The 18933-nt window shown below is 40.4% G+C and overlaps 1 protein-coding gene across 4 annotated transcripts in view; it reads left to right on the top strand.

The window, feature by feature from the left end:
* The window catches only part of nlgn3a (neuroligin 3a), a 297964-nt gene that overhangs the window by 257426 nt on the left and 21605 nt on the right, over positions 1–18933 (top strand). For all 4 annotated transcript variants that reach the window (XM_063060844.1, XM_063060845.1, XM_063060843.1 and 1 more), the window contains one exon: positions 8634–9423. In XM_063060844.1, the coding sequence (XP_062916914.1) occupies positions 8634–9423 (790 nt within the window). The remainder of the gene's footprint in view (positions 1–8633; positions 9424–18933) is intronic.

Below are 18933 nucleotides of genomic sequence, written 5' to 3'. Positions count from 1 at the left end.
AGTAGCCATTAGCTTTCTTAATGTTATTTCAGGGATTTTTAACTTAGACCATAAGGCCATTCCACATAGGAGGGGAATTACCCCATCAAGTCCCGGATCCCATTCAACCCCATGCACCTGCTTTCTTGCCGTATCCATTGATGCTCTGACCAATCAGGAAACGATCAACTTCCACCTTAAATGTATTCACGGACCTGGGCTCCACCACAGTCTGTGGCAGAGCATTCCACAGAGTCACTACTCTCTGGCTAAAAAAAAATTACTCCTTACCTCTTTTCTAAAAGGTCACCCCTCAATTTTGAGGCTGTGCCCTCTAGTTCTGGATATCCCCACCATAGGAAATATCCTCTCCACATCCCCTTATCTAGTCCTTTCAACATTTGGTAGGTTTCAATGAGACTCCCACGCATTCTTCTAAATTCCAGTGACTACAGGCCCAAAGCTGCCAAACACTCCTCACATGTTAATCCCTTTATTCCCAGAATCATCCTAGTCAATCTCCTCTGGACTCTCTCCAATGACAACACATCCTTTCTGAGATATGGGGCCCAAAACTGTTGACAATACTCCAAGTGCGGCTTGACTAGTGTCTTATAAAGCCTCAGCATTATCTCTTTGCTTTTATATTCTATTCCCTTGAAGTAGATGCCAATATTGCATTTGGCTTCTTTACCACAGACTCAACCTGAAAAATATCCTTCTAGGAGTCTTGCATGAGGACTAAGTCCCTCTGCACCTCTGATGTTTGAACCTTCTCCCCATTTACATAATAGTCTGTACTATTGTTCCTTCTACTAAAGTGCATTATCATACATTTCCCAAAACTGTATTCCATCTGCCACTTTTTTGTCCATTCTTCCAATTTGTCTAAGTCCTGCTAAAAATCACATTGCTTCCTCAGCACTACCTACCCCTTTACTTATTCCACAAACTTTGCCACAAAGCCATCAATTCCATTTTCCACATTATTGACAAACAATGTGAGAAGTACTGGTCCCAATTCTGACCCCTGAGGAACACCAGGGATGTTCTGCATCTTATTGTACGCAGAAATGTTGTAGAACATGTTTAAAGTGTTCTGAGTTCCCATTTTTCTGTAATAAGTTGAAACTAGAAACTGATCAGAACCACCCATATAATTTGACCTAATACTTGTAGTAAAGTAATATTCCAGACCTGGCAGTGTAAGGGTGTACTATAAAAGAAAAAGAAATGTGATGTAGTTTTAATATAACCTCAAGGCTACTTCCTGCACAAATTTTGAGTAAGTGTTGATAATACTAATGGGAATATAGAGAACCAGACTGTATTATGGTTATAATTGGAATTGTAATCAGCCAAATTTAATCTGAGGGGTGGCCCAGCAGCATTATTAGAGTAACTTCTTTGAGAGTACTAGTATTGATAGCATGATGAACTGGATATTGCTGACATATTCTGGAGTACAACCCCATAACTTGAGACTGACAGGCAGCTCCTGGGTTTCAACAGTTCCTGTGAACTGAATTGATCGTAAGTTAGAAATGAACAAAAAACAGATTTTAGGAGAGGATCACAGAAGCAGCTGTGATGGGAGAGTGAGCTGGCACAGAAAGAGCAACCGCCAGCTGGCCTCGTGGAATTTGCAAAAATGTGAATCTGCTCAGCTCTCCCAGCTCTGCTCAACTTGAACCAGCCACTGATTATTGCAGCTCTGGAGGGGGCAGTGGCAGTTGGAAGAAAACACACAGAAATGTCCTCCTTTTGCATGCAACAGCCAGAAAATCCATTCCCAACCAGCACACTGGTCTCCCAAATGCAATGAGGAAAGGTGGCATGACTTGCATACCAGTTATCATTGGTATTAATAGTGCGTCACCAAAACAACAAAAAGTAACAGAAGTGGAGATCAATGTACATGATACAGGTCATTATTGAATAAAAAATATTTTGAATTGGGAAGTAGAAAACATAACTTCAAATAGACATAACTTATATTTGAAATACTTTGGATAATGATGGGAAGAGAATGCTGAACTAAAAAAGCTTTTTTGCAGTTTAGAAACTTTAAAGAAAGAATAAGTTGGAGGAAGAGATGGCAGTCTTGAACTTTGAGATCAATGCAATCAATAAAGAAAGAAGCTTGCAGGCCATAGATTTGGAAGGCTAGAGAAGAACTGGAGTGGGTAGTATCAATTATAGTGACACTGAGGAAAGGCTGTTGCCTCGAAAGAGGTAGATGAAATAAAGATCAGTGACTGAATGTGAAACATGTTTCTTTCTTTGCACATGTTTAAGGAGAAATGAAAACTCTTTCATGAGCTTTATATCTTTTGGAAGTAGGTGGACTTTACAGAGGATTAAGAGGGGTAGGGAACAGAGGGGAAGAAAATTTGATGTGGCTAACTTCCTGGCAATCCCCACTGAGTGTAATGCAGTAAATTACTAACTGTGGTCCTCCAGGCAACTTGCGTCTTCAATTTGTGTCTGGTACAAAGCACACACTTCAGTAAGAGCTGTCCCTGCTTTTGATGTGGCAGATCATGATGGGATGACATTTATTAGAGGAATATTTCAGATGGTAATTAGCACACGAACATTAGCATTATACCATCTGTTTAAAAGGCAAGTATTTTTGAAGTGGCCACAAAGGTCACATTGCAATCCTTGGTGGTTATTCATCAAGAATGGCTTAATTAGAAATGTAGTGTGACAACATCAGTGTCCATAAAATGATAATATTCTGTCATGAAGTGAATGTAATCATGAAATTACTAGATTGTCATCAAAATCCATCTGGTTCACTAATGTCCTTTCGGGAAGGAAAATCTGGCATCCTTCCCCGATCTGACCCTATACGTGCAATTCCAGATTCACGACAATGTAGTTGACTATTAAAAACACCTAGTTCAAAGGGAATTGGGAATGGACAATCAAAATTGCACTTGCCTCAACACCTGCATTTCATGAATAAATAATACAAAAATATCAGTGTACCTGTTGGCATGCTCCTGAATTAAAGATAAAGTTAACATGATTAAATTTAAACTATAAGTGCATTGTACCAGAAAGCAGTGAGAGACAATCTCATTAAATAAAACATTAGGAATTGGAAACTGTTGGGAATTGGGATTAGACCTTTTCTAATCCAATTAATTAAGAATGCAGCATTTATGCAACAAATGTGTAATTCTTTACTAATGCACCAGTTATAATTCTTTGTTATTTAAGTTAAAATGTAGAATAAAAACTTCAAGAACAGCTTCCATGTAATGTAGCAAATATATCCCAAAGTGCTCCATTATAGTCTTCGCAACAAAAAATGTACCCAAGCTGAGATACAAGAAAGATGATGAAAGCTTCAACAGCACAGTTGTTTTCAAGGTGCAATGGAAGAGAAGGAGGAAAGGTCAAAAAGCAGAGTGGCTTTTATAGCGTCCAAAGGTTAAGGCTTTGATAATCAATAACATTCCTGACAATAGTATAATGTTTCAATTCAAGTTTGAGCAAATAAATAATTAGTAGAATACAGATCTTTCGAAAGGTTATAGATTGGGGGAAGATTACATAAAACCATAAGATATAGGAACAGAATTAGGCCATTAAGCCCACAGAGTCTGCCCCACCTTTCTATCATGGTTGATCCATTTCCCTTTCAGACCTAATATCCTGCCTTCTCCCCTTATCCCTTCATACCCTGACTAATCAATAATCTATCAACCTCTCTCTTCAATATACCCAATGACTTGGCCTCCCCAGTTGCCTGTGGCAACGAATTCCACAGATTCACCACCCTCTGGCTACAGAAATTCAAAAGAAATCCTCATCTCCATTGTAAATGGACCTCCTTCTATTCTGAGGTTGTGCCCTCTGGTCCTAGACTCACCCACCATAGGAAACATTCTCTCCACATCTACTCTGTTGAGGACTTTCAACATTCAATAGGTTTCAACGAGATCCCCCCCCCCCCTCATACTTCTGAATTCCAGGGAGTACAGGCCCGGAATCATCAACTGGTCCTCATATAGTAACCCTTTCATTCCCAGAATCTTTTTTGTCATCCTTCTATGAACCATCTCCAATGTCAGCACATTCTTTCATATATAAGGGGCCCAAAACTGCTCACAATACTCCAAGTGAAACCTCACCACTGCCTTATAAAGCCTTAACAGTATATCCTTGTTTTTATTTTCTAGCTTTTATATTACAATGATAAGGAAGGGCATTTTTTACAAATCTATTTTTTTTTAAAGTGTAACAGCGAGGTAAGGGGAACCAATGGAAGTAGTATAGCTGGATATTAAATAAGGCACTGTGCAACATGAAATAAGTGCTCCAGAAATACTGGGCAAAATAATAATGTTGAATTAGGGTAGAGAGCAGAGTTTAGAAATAGATAGTTTGTTTTCTGATTGGCAGACTCTCTGTAGAGAGTTGTCACAGGAATCAGCAATGGTTCCTGTAACTTGGATGGGAAAACAGAATGTAACATATACAAATTCACTGATCATGCAAAGCCACATGGAAAAATGAGTTGGGAACTGTACCCAAAGCACTTGTTGTTTGATAGGCCTGGAATTCAACACATCCCTTAGCAAGTGGATCCTTGACTTCCTGACCAACACATCACAATCAGTAAGGAGAGGTAGCAACACCTTCGCCATGATTATTGTCAGTACCAGTGCCCAGAAGACTACGCTCTCAGTCTGTTACACCATTCCCTATGCAATCATGACAGTGTGGCCAGATTCTGCTCTGCTTCCATCTACAAGTTTGCGAATGATATCATAGTGGTGGGCCAAATCTTAAATAACAATGAGTCAGGCTGCAGGAAAGTGAATAGACAGCCTAGTGACATAGTTGCCTAACAACTATCTTTCCCTCAGCATCAGCAAAACAAATGAGCTGGTTACTGACTTCAGGAAGAGAAAGGGCAGCACACATACTCCTATTTACAACAATGGTGTTGCATTTGAGAAGGTTGAGAGCTTAAAGTTCCTAGGAGTGACCATCACCGATAGCCTGTCCTTATCCAACACATAGACACCATAACCAAGAAAGCATACTAGTGCCCCTACATCCCTAGGAGGCGAAAGAAATTTGGCATGTCCTCTTTGATCCTCACCAATTTTTGTCAATGCACTACAGAAAGCATCCTAACCAGTTGCATTATCTTGGTGTGTCAATTGATCAGTGCATGACTGCAAGAGACTGCAGAGAGTTGTGAACACAGCTCAGTTCTTCACAGAAACCAGCCTCCCCTCCATGGATTCCACACTTTGTGCTGCCTCATTAAGGCAGCCAGCATAATCAAAGACTCCACCCTCCCCGACCATTTTCTCTTCTTTCCCCTCTCATCAGACAGAAGATGCAAGTGCCTGAAGGCAAGTAACCTCAAGGTCAAGGACAACTTATATCCCTCTGTCATAAACTTATTGAATGGTTCCCTAGTACAATAAGAGGAATACTTGACCTCGCAATCGCTCTGTTTCTGGCCCTGGACTGTACTATAAATGTAATACTTCATTCTGCAGTCTGTAATTTTTTAACCTTGTACTACCTCAATGTACGGTTGTAATGAAATGTTCCGTATGGATGTCATGCAGTACAAAGTTTTCACTGTACCTTCATAGATGTGAAAGTAATAAATGAAATGGTTGATTTATCGATATTGTATTTTTGCATGTAGACAAGTAATTGGCAGATGGAATATAATGTGGCAAAATGTGAAATTATGCAATATTGGCAATCCTCCATCCCAGTCTTTAATTTTTTTTTCTCAGAAGAATAGAATAAAATAAAATATTTTAAACAGTGGGAATCTAGTAAATATGAGCGTTGAGAGGACCTTACTGTGCTTGTTCAGAGTGCATGAAAAGAAGTTGCAAAGATTAAGGCAAATAATAATTTTTTTCTTATTACAGGAGTATTTGAATGCAAAGAGGTCTCAATAAAGTCATGCAGGGTTTACAGTAAGACCTTGTTTAGAGTAATGGGTATAATTTTGTTCTCCTTACCTAGGAGATCCAGTGCAGCAAAGATTCACTGGTTTGAATAAGAGGATGAGGAGAAATTGTATAAGTTTGCCAATATTCACTGGACCTTCTGAGAATGAGTTGTAATAATTTCTGAGAGCATTGACAGGGTGGATGCCAAAAAACTGTTACCTCTAGTTTCTCTTTTCAGTGGCACTATCTGATCTGATAGGCATCCAATAGGCAGCTCTGACCTGCATTTCACAGCTTTCATATGTCCCTTTGTGTGTCTTCTCTTTCTCTTGCTCTCTCGCTCTCTCGTACTGCCCTCAATAACCTTGAAGAGCACAGCATTTTGTTCCCACCATATCAGAAATAACCTTTTCCCCTATTCACCTCCATCCTTCACCAACGCACAACCTTTCTGCAACATAAAAGTAGCTTGTTTTTACTCTTTCCCAGTTTTAATAAAGGGTGTTTGGCTTCAAGCATCAACTGTTTCTCTTTCCATAGATGCTGCCTGACCTTGTGAGTGTTTCCAGCTTCTTCGGTTTTATTTCAGATTTCCTATATCTGCAGCTTTTTGATTTATGTTTAATATTCCAGGTTGATGACCATCCATAAGAACAGTTGTGAGGTAAAGGGTCACAGGGTCATAGAAGTTACACAAGATGAAAATCAGTCCTCTGGCACAACTTGACTATGCTAGCAAGGTTCCTTCCTGAGTTAGTCCTATTAGCCTGCTTTCTTCCATATCCTCGAAGCATTTCTTATCCATGAACCTGTGAAATTGTCTTTTAAACTTTGTAATTGTACCTGCCTCTACCACTTTCTCTGGCAACTTGTTCCAACTTGTTTCATTCATGCGCTCACCTCTGTGTGAAAAGCTGGCCCCTCATGACTCCTTTAAATCTTTCTCCTCTCACCTGAAACCTTTGTCCTAGGAAAGAGACCGTCCACCATATGTATGCCCCTCATGATTTTATAAATCTCTATAACATCACCACCCATCATTACTCCAGAGAAATCATTCCAACCCTATCCAGTCTCTTCTTATAATTCAAGCCCTTCTACATCCTTGGGAACTGTTTTGCATTCTCCCTACTTTAACTGCATCATAAAGTCCAATGCCTTTCGCAGAAATGTGAAAATGTTTGCATACCCAACGATGCTCCTGATATATTTCACATTTCCAACTTCTGATGTGTTTTGCTTTTCAACCAGAGCCAAAATTTCTTTCTTTGAAAAAGTGCCAGTAAATATAAAACATTCACCTTCGAGGACAGCATACCTCATCATGTCTTCATTGTTACACTGAATTACCAGCCTAGATTTTGTGCTTAGGTCTCCAGAATGGGACTAAAAAGTCACCATCTTCTTATTCATAGGTAACTGTGAATATGGAACATCTGTTGATTTTTCATATGAGTGTAACCACAGCAGTGGCAGAATTCTGTAATTATCACAGCATGCTGCCATTTGGCCCACTGAGTCAATGCAAGGTCCCAGCAAACCTCCCTACATGTTTACACTATAAGCCTCCGAGTTATATTTCCTTACAGCAAATCAATTCTCCAAGATGAAATGATATTTCCAGAATTCAAGGTGGCTGATGACTAATTCTGACAAGAATGAAGTTGAAATTGTGTTATATATGAATTGAGACATAGAGCAGCATTTTCAGTCAAATTGAAAAGAAAACAAGGATCAATATGTTTAATTTTGTATGCTGTGAGATGAGCAGGTGGAAAGAATGGCAAGAACTTTATTAACAAGATATTCATAGTGCAAAGCATATATGGAACAATGCCCTTGATACCTCTGTGGGATTGGGCTGTGGAGGCCGAGGACATGTGTTTTAGGAACCGAGCTTCCATATACGAACTGCAGACAGCACACAATTCTTGAAAGAATGAGGAAGTGTCACAGTGTAATTCAGACTCAGAAACATGAGCTGATATGTAGGACTGGCAGAAGTAGAATGAAGGAAATTGTAATAAAGATGGGGATCCTGAAATAAGTAAATACAGAAACAAACTAATAGATTTTTAAGCAAGCATGATAGAAATACTGAAAATAGTTTAGAATAAGATGAATTGACAATGTTCCGGAAATGTTGCAGTTGATCTACTGTAGGTCAGGATTTTGTTGACCTGGGGGGGAGGGTCATCAGAAGGACACTGATGTTCCATCAGCAGATTAATACATTAGGTTGGAACGGTGTGCAACTGAAATATAAACAGACAATTATTTTGATAGAGTAGAAGTGAGGTTTAAAATTCAGTCCATGGTCAATCAAGACATGACAGGTGCATTGTTGAAATTAATCTGTCAAATAGAAGGACGGTGATGCAGAATTAGGAAAGTGCGAGTTTCTGCCACAAATCAATGGGCAGTCCAACTTGAAAGGAGCAGTGAATGGAAAGGCTTTTGAAATGGCCAAAATCAATGGTTTATGAGCAATGGGAAAGGTAACTTCTTTAATGAGCAGTTGATGGTTGGTGTAGACTCTGTGGGCCAAAAGGCTTATTTCCATGCTGCATCCCTCTGTGAATATAAGTAGCAGCTAAGTAGGGACTGACACTAAAATGAACAATTTACTTGTTGGATCTAATAGCCTATTGCAATATTTAAAGCTCTAATCTTTCATTTTCTGGTTCTCTCTCATTTCATCTTTAGGCCTTTTCCAAAGAGCAATTATTCAAAGTGGTTCAGCCTTATCAAGCTGGGCAGTGAATTATCAGCCCGCAAAATACACAAGATTACTGGCAGAGAAGGTGGGTTGCAACATGCTCGATACCCTCGACATGGTGGACTGCCTGAGACAAAAGTCCTACAAGGAGCTAGTGGAGCAGGATATTAAACCAGCACAGTACCATGTTGCATTTGGCCCAGTCATCGACGGAGATGTAATACCAGATGATCCTGAAATTCTGATGGAGCAGGGAGAATTTCTAAATTATGACATTATGTTGGGAGTCAACCAGGGAGAAGGATTCAAATTTGTGGAATGGATAGTGGATCAGGAGGATGGCATATCTGGAAGTGACTTTGATTTCACTGTCTCTAAGTTTGTGGATAATCTTTACGGCTACCCCGAGGGCAAGGATACACTCCGGGAAACAATCAAGTTCATGTACACAGACTGGGCGGACCGTGACAATCCTGAGACACGACGGAAAACTTTAGTGGCTCTGTTTACTGATCATCAGTGGGTGGAGCCTGCAGTGGTAACAGCTGACCTACATGCTCGCTATGGCTCTCCTACATATTTCTATGCTTTTTACCATCACTGTCAGAGTGACATGAAACCAGCCTGGTCTGATGCCTCCCATGGTGATGAAATGCCCTATGTCTTTGGAATTCCCATGGTTGGAGCAACGGATCTGTTCCCCTGCAACTTTTCAAAAAATGATGTGATGCTTAGTGCTGTCGTCATGACATATTGGACAAACTTTGCCAAAACAGGGTAAGAAACGTATTTACTTGTGTTACTAATTATTGTAAAAAAGAGGTGGAAAACCAGCTGAAAATATAGAAATTAATCTCTCATAATTGGTGCACCAGAACCCTATGTTACGTACCCCGTAACTGGGTTGCCAAACCAGCAGAAATGGATCACTCGGTTGGAGTCTGGAGTACTAGAACTAAGAAAGTTTTATTTAAGAAACAAGCAACACAGTAATCGAAAGGATAATAAATGCAACAGTTCAGCGATGATAAACACACATGTGCACAGAATTAAGATAACAGCATCAATCAAGCTCTATCGTTGTCTAGGGGTAAATGACCAAATTTCAAAGTGACTCAAAGTTCAGTCCAGTTTAGTAGTTCAGTTCGCAGTAATCGTTGCCATGGCGATGGACAACGTGGGGGGAGAGAGAGAGAGAACAGGAACAACTGATCATTCAGAACGGCTTCACTCACAGACCGGCGAGATGGCTCACAAGCAACTTTTGGGCGGGTCCTTGGTGATGTCACCTGAGGTCACCGACTGTGACCCCTCCTCCAGATGCGGTCGATCCTCTGCAGTGAACCTGGCACCCAGGCAAGGGCGGACACACACCGGGTTCCCGCTGATCGTACCTTTCCACCCTGGCCGTTGTCTGATACCTCTCACCGACTCGTGAGAAGCGTACCGCTTCCAGGGTCTCGTTACCTCGGGTGGCGTGTGTGTCCTGCCTTAGCAAACTGGTCCCTTTTTATCCCCCTGCTGGGGTATCGCCTGTCCATCACTTCAAACAGTTCAGGGTTCAAAGGGGGAGCTGCTCCAGACAGCTCTCTCTCCCACGTCCCTTCATTACACATCTCCAGACGCTGCTCCATTGTTCCTTATCTCTCCTTCCCCTGAGGGCAGGTGGCAGACCACTTGCTGATGTTACTGATGCTAACCCAGGCCAGCAAACATCTTAATTTTATGTGTATTCTCGTCACACCTATAAGACCTTCCTCTGCTGGTAGAGTGGGAACATCAGAAGTGGTATTAATTTCTAAAAGCTAAGAAGTCCCTGGGTGCACCAGATATACAGATATAAAGAAGGACAGTACACTGAAATCTGTAGCTCTGAAAACCATTGCAATGTCACAATATCAGGTTCCTTTATGTTGTGGAAGCGTCATTTCCTAATGAAATAACATTTTAGGTCTTAGATAATTTCCTTGGTTTTATTTTTCATGTGCCTTGCTCCCAACTCATTTGAAAAATTGTTGAAAATATTTTATATCTCTATTTGGCGAAGCCATGAATACTTTTTCATACACTAAATTGGTTTACCTAACAGCTCGTAGAAGGTCTGCCAGCATTCATGGGAAAAGCCTGTTGATTATCAGTTTCAAAACTATCTAAACTGATTCAGGAGAAGCATGGTTGCTCTTCCTGTCTCCTTACTAAAAATGTACCAGAGATAACAATTGCTTCCTTTTGAAGACCTATGTCCACTTCTGGGACCTTTTCCTAGGCTGTGGCTGGTACAGGTCCACAATCCTTTATCCGAAATCCCTGGAGCCAGTTGCATTTCGGAATTCAGAATTTTTCAGATTTCAGAATCCCTCCTTATTGGTTCCGGGACCCCCCGCGGATACTGAAAAACACATATGCTCAAGCCCCTTATTTAACCTGTCTCAGTGCGGTGGACTTTAGGACCCAGTGGAACTCTGGACCTACGCATATCCTCCTGTGTACTTTAAATCATCCCTAGATTACTAATAATACCTAATACAATGTAAATGCTATGCAAGTAGTTGTTATACTGTATTGTTTAGGGAATAATGACAAGAAAAAATTCAATAAAACAAAAATATACAGCTTCAAACGAACCAAATCAAACACATGGTAAATGATTTATTGGAATAAATGTAGAACCTCACTGTCACTATAAAACTTCAGTAACTTGTCTTTCTGTTTATTTAAATCATATACAGTGGTAGTTCCGACACTATTTTCTTCAGTAAGATGCCGCACAGACACACCATGATCAAGCTTCTGCATTAACTCCACTTTCTGCGATACTGATAATGACAGATGCTTCCTTCTCTTTTTCTCATTGTTACCCATAGGGGTATCTGCAGCTCTTTTTGACATTTTCACAGTGAAATTAAACACTAAGTCAACAGTGAACACAAAATATCAGCAAACAGCAAATGCACGTGTAACCAGTACGAGCGCTGAGCCACAAATGACGTCTGGCAGCCTCTGCTAGTGCTGCCACGTCACACCTGAGTGACGTCAGCTGTTGACGAAAAAAACTTCAGTCTTCAGAGCTTTTTGGATTTCAGAATTTCGGATAAGGGATTATGAACCTGTATTAGAATGAATTACCTTTTTTGTTCAGATCTTAATAATATCCTGCATTGGTCAGTTGATACAACTCAATTGAACTTTGATAATCAGTCCAAAATTGAATTGGTTTTCAGTTACTAAGTAGCTATAAACTGAATAATGGACAGTACTATCCCATGAATCAGACTAGGATTTAACCTCTTTAGACCATTAAAAAAAATGTAAGCAATCCTCCATCCCAGCTTTCACTTTGTTTGTATTCTGATTCACTAATGTAAGCCCAGACTACTGTAGAGATATGTTTAGATGGGAGAAAGCAAATATCGTTCTCTCTTTGGTGCACTTAAGAAAAACTTAAAGGGTCAGCTAAAATTCTACCGAGTGTAATTTTTTCTGCGGAAGCTGACTTTCTGCTTTTCACTTTTCTTCTGTTTACATCAATACTGACAGGAACAATGCTGAGCTATGTTCAATGGCTTCCAACAACCACATTAGCATTTAACCCCAACTAGTTACTTTCAAGATAGACAGTGAAGGTCAGCAGATTAGTTGAGCAAAGGTTGAACACCAAAGCTGTGTAATATGTTGTCCCTTCTCTACATCTACAGAAGGAGGAGTTCGACTAATGTCCTTATGCTCCACTTAGGGATAAAATAGCCAAAGAATCACTTCTATTGCCACCCCTTCTGATGTCAACAAACACTGAGTTCTGATTGGTAAGGGGTTTGGCCAATCATTGACCACTTACCAATTATGCCTTGATGGAAAACAATGTGGTCTATGTTGCTCTCAATTTGTTTTTAAGCTAAACCCTCTGAGCTTGGAGATTTTAGTCTCAGTCTACCTAGACTATGGATCCTATTATTTGCATCCTGAATGAAAGGAAAGCTCTTGGCTCTGAGTAAGACATGCAGGGAAGAGTGGTTTTGATGCCTCTGTTCAATCAAGTAAATTTAGAACATATGATGAAATGGTACTTATGACAGTCAGGTAGAGAAGAGCTGGGCCAAACGTTCTCGTAAAGTGCATCATCCAAGTTCAAACATGCATGCAAAATTTAGACAACCTGTGCTTGCTAGCAAGAGTTGCAAGCGCCAGCTAAATATTAACTACCACAGAAATAGGTTAGTGCCCAGCTCTCAATGAGCAACAGGATACTGAAAAAAATTCGGTAATGAGCACCATCATGCAGTTAATTCTCCTATTAAAAATATTCATCAAATTGATATATTTTTAATTCATGTTATCATGTATTTAGGTATGGAAAGTATGCTTATTCAGCTTCTGCACCTCTTTATTTATAAATTTCCTTTGTCTAGCTCATGTATTTTAGTTAATAAAGGGTTGCAAAGTAGTTTAAAATTATATATATTATACTTCATATTTTACTATTTTTCTTTGTAAATTAAAGTTTTGCTTTTATTTTACATATCTAACGTGGGATTATTTCTCTAAACCACACCAGCTCTCTAAAATAAGACCTAAATTTAGGAACTAGAAACCAATGAATTTTCTGGTGAAGCCACATTTATTACAGATCACATCGAGTAGGTGGATGGACTCAAGGGGATAGGTACCGTCTAGCACACAAATGGGGATTTGTTACTACAAAACTAGGTATTGGCTAGTACAGGTATACTCTTGTTATGAAAGACAAGTGATTTACATATGGAGATGATCATAAATGCCAGTAAATGTAGAAATCAATAATTAAATCATTTAAATATTGAAATATGACAGGTCGGCAAAGAATCAATTAAATATAGGATCATGACTATACCCAATATATGCATACGTATTACACAGCATTAGTAGATCTTCTCATGGAGATTTTCAAAGCAAATCATATTCTTATATAAAATGTTTTAACACTGTAAATAAGACCTGATAGTTAACCCAGGAGATTTTCAGTAGACCTTCCATGAGTAATAATCTCAATAGTAAATGGAAAGTAATATAAAGTTGTTTTTGAAGGCTTTATGAGACAATCATGCAGTGCTGGGATAAGACTCACTTATTGACCAATCCAGTAGCAGCAATAGGTCAACACTTTACTAAGGAACGTTACCGAATCAATTAAAATAAAGGCAGGAACATTTCTATTTCAGATTCTAACACACAAGTAACCAGTCAAACAGCAGTGGATCGAAAGAGTATCTTATCTTATTTTTAAATAATGTAAATTGTATACACTTTTAAAATCTGATGTGGTGGGATTCGATCTGCTAATGAAGTTCCGATGAAGCGTCACGGATCAAAAGGTCAACTCTTTATTCCTTTCCATAGACGCAGCCTGATTTGCTGAGCTCCTCCAGCATTTTATTTGTGTTACTGGATTTCCTGCACCTGCAGGATTGCATCTCCTATAGAAAGTCTTAGTCTTGATCTCCTATCAAAAGTCTTGGTTGCTTATCCAACACTAGTCACTATAGTTTCGAATCTCATAGACTGTACATTGCTGTTTAACCAGGAATGAAACTCTAATCAATATCTATAAAGCTTTGTAACTTGAGATTGTCTTATATCTGTCATATGGTTAATGATGGAGAAACTTGTAATCCAATAATTCATTCTGACTTTACAATGTGCTTGGAACCTCAAACACCTCTCACTTGGTTTGGCACAGAAGTTATATAGTAGATGTCACTAAAAGGTTTACTAGTTTGCAGACAATGAACGGAGATCAATCTTGTCTTTGCATCTGGACTGGCTTGCCTGGAAAATTCCAGTTAGAATCTCCAGCAAAGATTATACTGCTTCCTTGGAAACCCTGAATGTCTGTGGTGCAATTTTTTTTAACAATTATTAATTTTGCTATGGCGAAACTAGATAAATTGTCTTGAGCTAAAATGAACATGAAAATTAACCTTGCACAATAAGTATTGACTATTTGGGAACTAGCTTAAACAGCCTAAATAGGGAACACAAACCTACACACACAAGCAGAAACAGAGTCATAGAGCCTTAGAACAGAACAGCACAGGAACAGGCTGTTCACCCCATATAATCTATGCCAAACTATTATTCAACCTGGACCTGGAAGATTGTCCTCCATACCTCTCCCATCCATGTACTTAACCAAACTTTTCTTAAATGTTGCAAATGAACCCACATTCACCACTTGTGCTGGCAGCTTGTTCCACATGCTCACCACCCTGTGGGTGAAGAAGTTTCCCATCAGGTTCCCCTTAAATATTTCACCTTTCACCCTTCATCTATGACGTCTAGTTCTCGTCTCATCCAACCTCAGTGGAAAAAGTCTGTTTGCATTTACCCTGTCTATACGCCTCTTAATTCTGTATATCTTTACCAAGCCTCCCCTCATTCTCCTATACTTTAGGGAATAAACATGTAATAATTCAAAACAATTCCTTATAACTCTGGTCCTCATATCCCAGTAACATCCTTTTCAGTACTCTTTCAATCGTACTGATATCTTCCCTGTAGGTAAAGCAAAAAGTAACGCCGTGGAAAATCAATAATGATGATTAGTGGATTAGGTCACTAAGCTGACAGTGGCTGAAAATTATGTACAAAATCATTGTGAAGAATTAATGGGAAAGCTAATATATTTGTTCAGTTTATTTGCCTGCAAAAGACATGATTTCTTGTTAGATATGGCAGATAGACTCTGTTATTCTTCATATATAAGCCTTAGCACTGTCACTAGCCAGTATCAAATGAGGACATCACAGTCAAACCCAATGAGATCCTTGCCCTCTCCCCTCGCTATTGCCTCTCTCCCAGCTCTCAGCTTTGTCTCTTGCTCTCAACATTCTCCTCCCTCCCCCCCTCTCCCCTTTCCCCCTTATAAAGGTGAGACTTATTCAATAGATCCAATCAAACTAATCATGTGCCACCTGTGACTTAGAAAAGACACCTCAGTGTGCTTTATGATTTCCCATGACAATATCTTTGGTGGATGATCACATCTTAAGCTGGGAGGTGGTGGGTGGAAAAGGTAAGGGCTGAAGATGAAGGAATCTGATAGAAGAGGAGAGCAGACCACGGGAGAAAGGGAAGGAGGATGGGCACCAGGGGGAGGTAATGGGCAGGTGAGGAGAAGAGAAATGGTAAGAGGGGAGCAAGAACTGTGAATTGCAAAAGAGAGAAAGGGGAGGAAGGAGAAATTAACAGAAGTTAGAGATGGTAATTTTCATGACACCAGGTTGGAGGCAACCCGAAGAGAATATGACATGTTGCTTCTCCTGACTGAGAGGAAGTCATGGACTGACAAGTCAGAATGAGAATGGAAAGTGGAATTAAAATGGGTGGCCACTGGGAAATGTTGCCTGTTGTGATGGACGAAGCAAAGACACTTGACGAAACGTTCAATCTACGTTGGGTCTGATTGATATATAGGAGTCCACACAGTTTTCTGTCACTGTAAGTGACCCACTTGTGTTGCCTCACCTGAATGGTGGTGAGGGAGGAGGTGAAGGGGCAGGTGTAGCATTTATCCTGCTTGCAGGGTAAGTGCGAGGAGGGAGATCAGTGGAGAGGAAAGAGTAAATAAGAGTATCACAGAATGATTCCCGTAGAAAGCAGACAATGGGGGGTGGGGGAGGCTGGGTAAGGGAAATATATGTTTAGTGGTAGGATCCCATTGAAGATGGCAGATGTCCAGAAAATGGAGGAGATGCGAGTGAGGGCAGCATCGAAGGTACAGGAAGGAAAACTCTGTTCTTTAAAGAAGAACATCTCTGATGTTCTGGAATGGAAAGTGTCATCCTGAGAACAGATGTGGTGGAGATGCAGGAGCTGAGAAAAGGGAATAGCATTTTTACAAGTGACAGGATGGGAAGAGGTACAGTCAAGATAGCTGTGAGAGTTAGTAGGTTTACAAAAGATATCGGTAGACAGTCTTTTTCTTCCAGTTCTGGTTTAAAATGATGTTGGTGAGACACAGCAACATTTTACTGGCAGCAAACAAATTTACTAACTACTCTATTAATCACACTTCTACTGAATAACGATTACTGTAATCAATAGCCTGTAACATCCCTTTCAGAGTTGTGCTTTTGAACTGCCTGTATGACCTGGCATTTGGTGAACTGGATTCTCAAAGGTGCAGTATGGTTGTGGCGACATAGCGGGTATGGGCTGAATAGAGACAGCAGGGCCTGAGCCCAAGACCAAGTAATGAGCCAATATTTGGCCGTTGCTGGAGTAGATTTGGGACTGAATCGACGTAGCAGGGCCCAGGCTCAAGAGCGAGGAATGATCTGATGTTTGACTGATTTAAACACACGGCCAGATTGAAAAGGCCGGAGTGACAGGGCTAGAGGCAAGGGACAGGCTGATGTTCAGTTCACTGTTCTGCGAGGTTTACTCAGCTCTGTGCTGAACTGAGGCTGTCGCCTGCAACTAATGGGCTCTTGGTCTGGCCGCAGCAATGAACTTCCATGAACTTTAGTTCTGAGTATTATTTCTTTGTTAGTGCAATTGTTAGTACAATTTGTTCTTTTGTCACGCATTTGGTGTTTGACTGTCTTTTTTAATGGGTTCAATTGGGTTTCTTTGTTTTGTGGCAGCTTGTAAGGAGATGAAGTTCAAGGTTGTATATAGTATATACAATTTAATAATAAATGTGGTTGGAACTTTGAATTTTGTTAGAGATAGAGACAGGAAGATTGGGAAAGGCGAGAGAGGTATCAGAAATGGCAATATGGCAGGGGTACCATATTACACCATCTACAGCCCAAGTATATCAATCTTTCTGGCTAGGTTTAAACACTGCCAGACACTCTTTAGATGGAATACTTAAAACTTTTGACTATGAGATACAAAGAACACTCCTCAAATTCAGATGGCTACAGGCATTCATCTCCAACTCATGACCGTTTCCTGATGGTCTTAAAGCCATGATCCTACCCAAAGGTGATGCTGAGGCTTTATAAGGCACTGGTGATGCCTCACCTTGAGTATTGGGAACAGTTTTGGGCCCCTCGTCTTGGGGGGTGATGTGCTGGTGTTGGGGGTGGGTGCTGGTGAGGGAGTCCAGAGGAGGTGCCGGGAGTGAATGGGTTGTCATGTGGGGAGCGTTTGGTGGCTCTGGGTCTGTGCTCGCTGGAATTCGGAGAGATGAGGGGGGGATCTCATTGGGGCCTTTCAAATGTTGAAGGACTTAGACAGGGTGGATGTGGAGGGGATGTTTCCCATGGTGGGAGAGTCTAGGACAGGAGGGCACAGCCTTGGGATAGAGGGGGACCCTTTCAAAACAGAGATGCAGAGAGATTTCTTTGGCTGAGGGATGGTGAATTTGTGGAATTTGTTGCCGCATGCAGCTTTGGAGGACAGGATGTTAGGTGTATTTGAGGCGGAGATTGATGGGTTCTTATGGCATCAAAGGTTACGGGGAGAAGGCCGGGAGCTGGGGTTGAGGAGGAGATAGAAAAAAGGGTTCAGCCATGATTGAATGGCAGAGCAGACTCAATGGGCCTGATGGCTTAATTCTGCTCCTATGTCTTATGGTCTAAAAGTATATAAAGACCAAATCTCAATGAAGACTGTTGTTAAGCTTTCCCTCCACTTGATAAATTACCTCAATGCAAAATTGTACTTCACTTCCAAATAACTTCCCTTTGAAGTAAAGCTAATTCACCAATGGTAATCAGAAATTGTCCAACCAGAACTGGACTACATTCCAGAACTGGACTACATTCCAGAACTAAGGTCACCTGATCTATAATAGTTGAGCTGCAGTGTATAGACATTATTGTGTCTGCACAGAGTCAGAGGCCAAGCTCCAAGCCATCACGGACGCATCCACCAAAACTTTACATTTACTATCCACAAGACAAAACTCCTTAAAAAATCTGATACTTTTGTGGACCATTACTCTCCAACAATAAAGGCTCAGGTGAGATTCCGGAAAATGTGGAGTCCTCTCCATTTTGTAGAAGCCACCTTTCTGGGAGGACAAACATTGATGAAGTTTGATTGCATCGGTACAGCATTTACAGTAGTTGATTAAAGAGAAGTACCTTTGAAGATCAGAACTTCAGAGCTTGCACAAAGCTCAGAATCTACTGAGCAGCAGTGATCCCTGTTCTCCTACATGCATCTGAGATCTAGACTACCTCCAGCAGGCAATGGCCAGATAATACGTATGCTGTCCTTGAAAAAACATCGAAATTTTCTGATAGGATCAGTGAACTAAGATCAGTATTCTACAGCAAGTTCCCAAGCATTGAGTTT

The sequence above is a fragment of the Mobula hypostoma genome, chromosome 10, assembly GCF_963921235.1.
Source record: "Mobula hypostoma chromosome 10, sMobHyp1.1, whole genome shotgun sequence".
Lineage (NCBI taxonomy): Eukaryota > Metazoa > Chordata > Chondrichthyes > Myliobatiformes > Myliobatidae > Mobula > Mobula hypostoma.
This window is presented reverse-complemented; position numbering and strand designations above follow the sequence as displayed.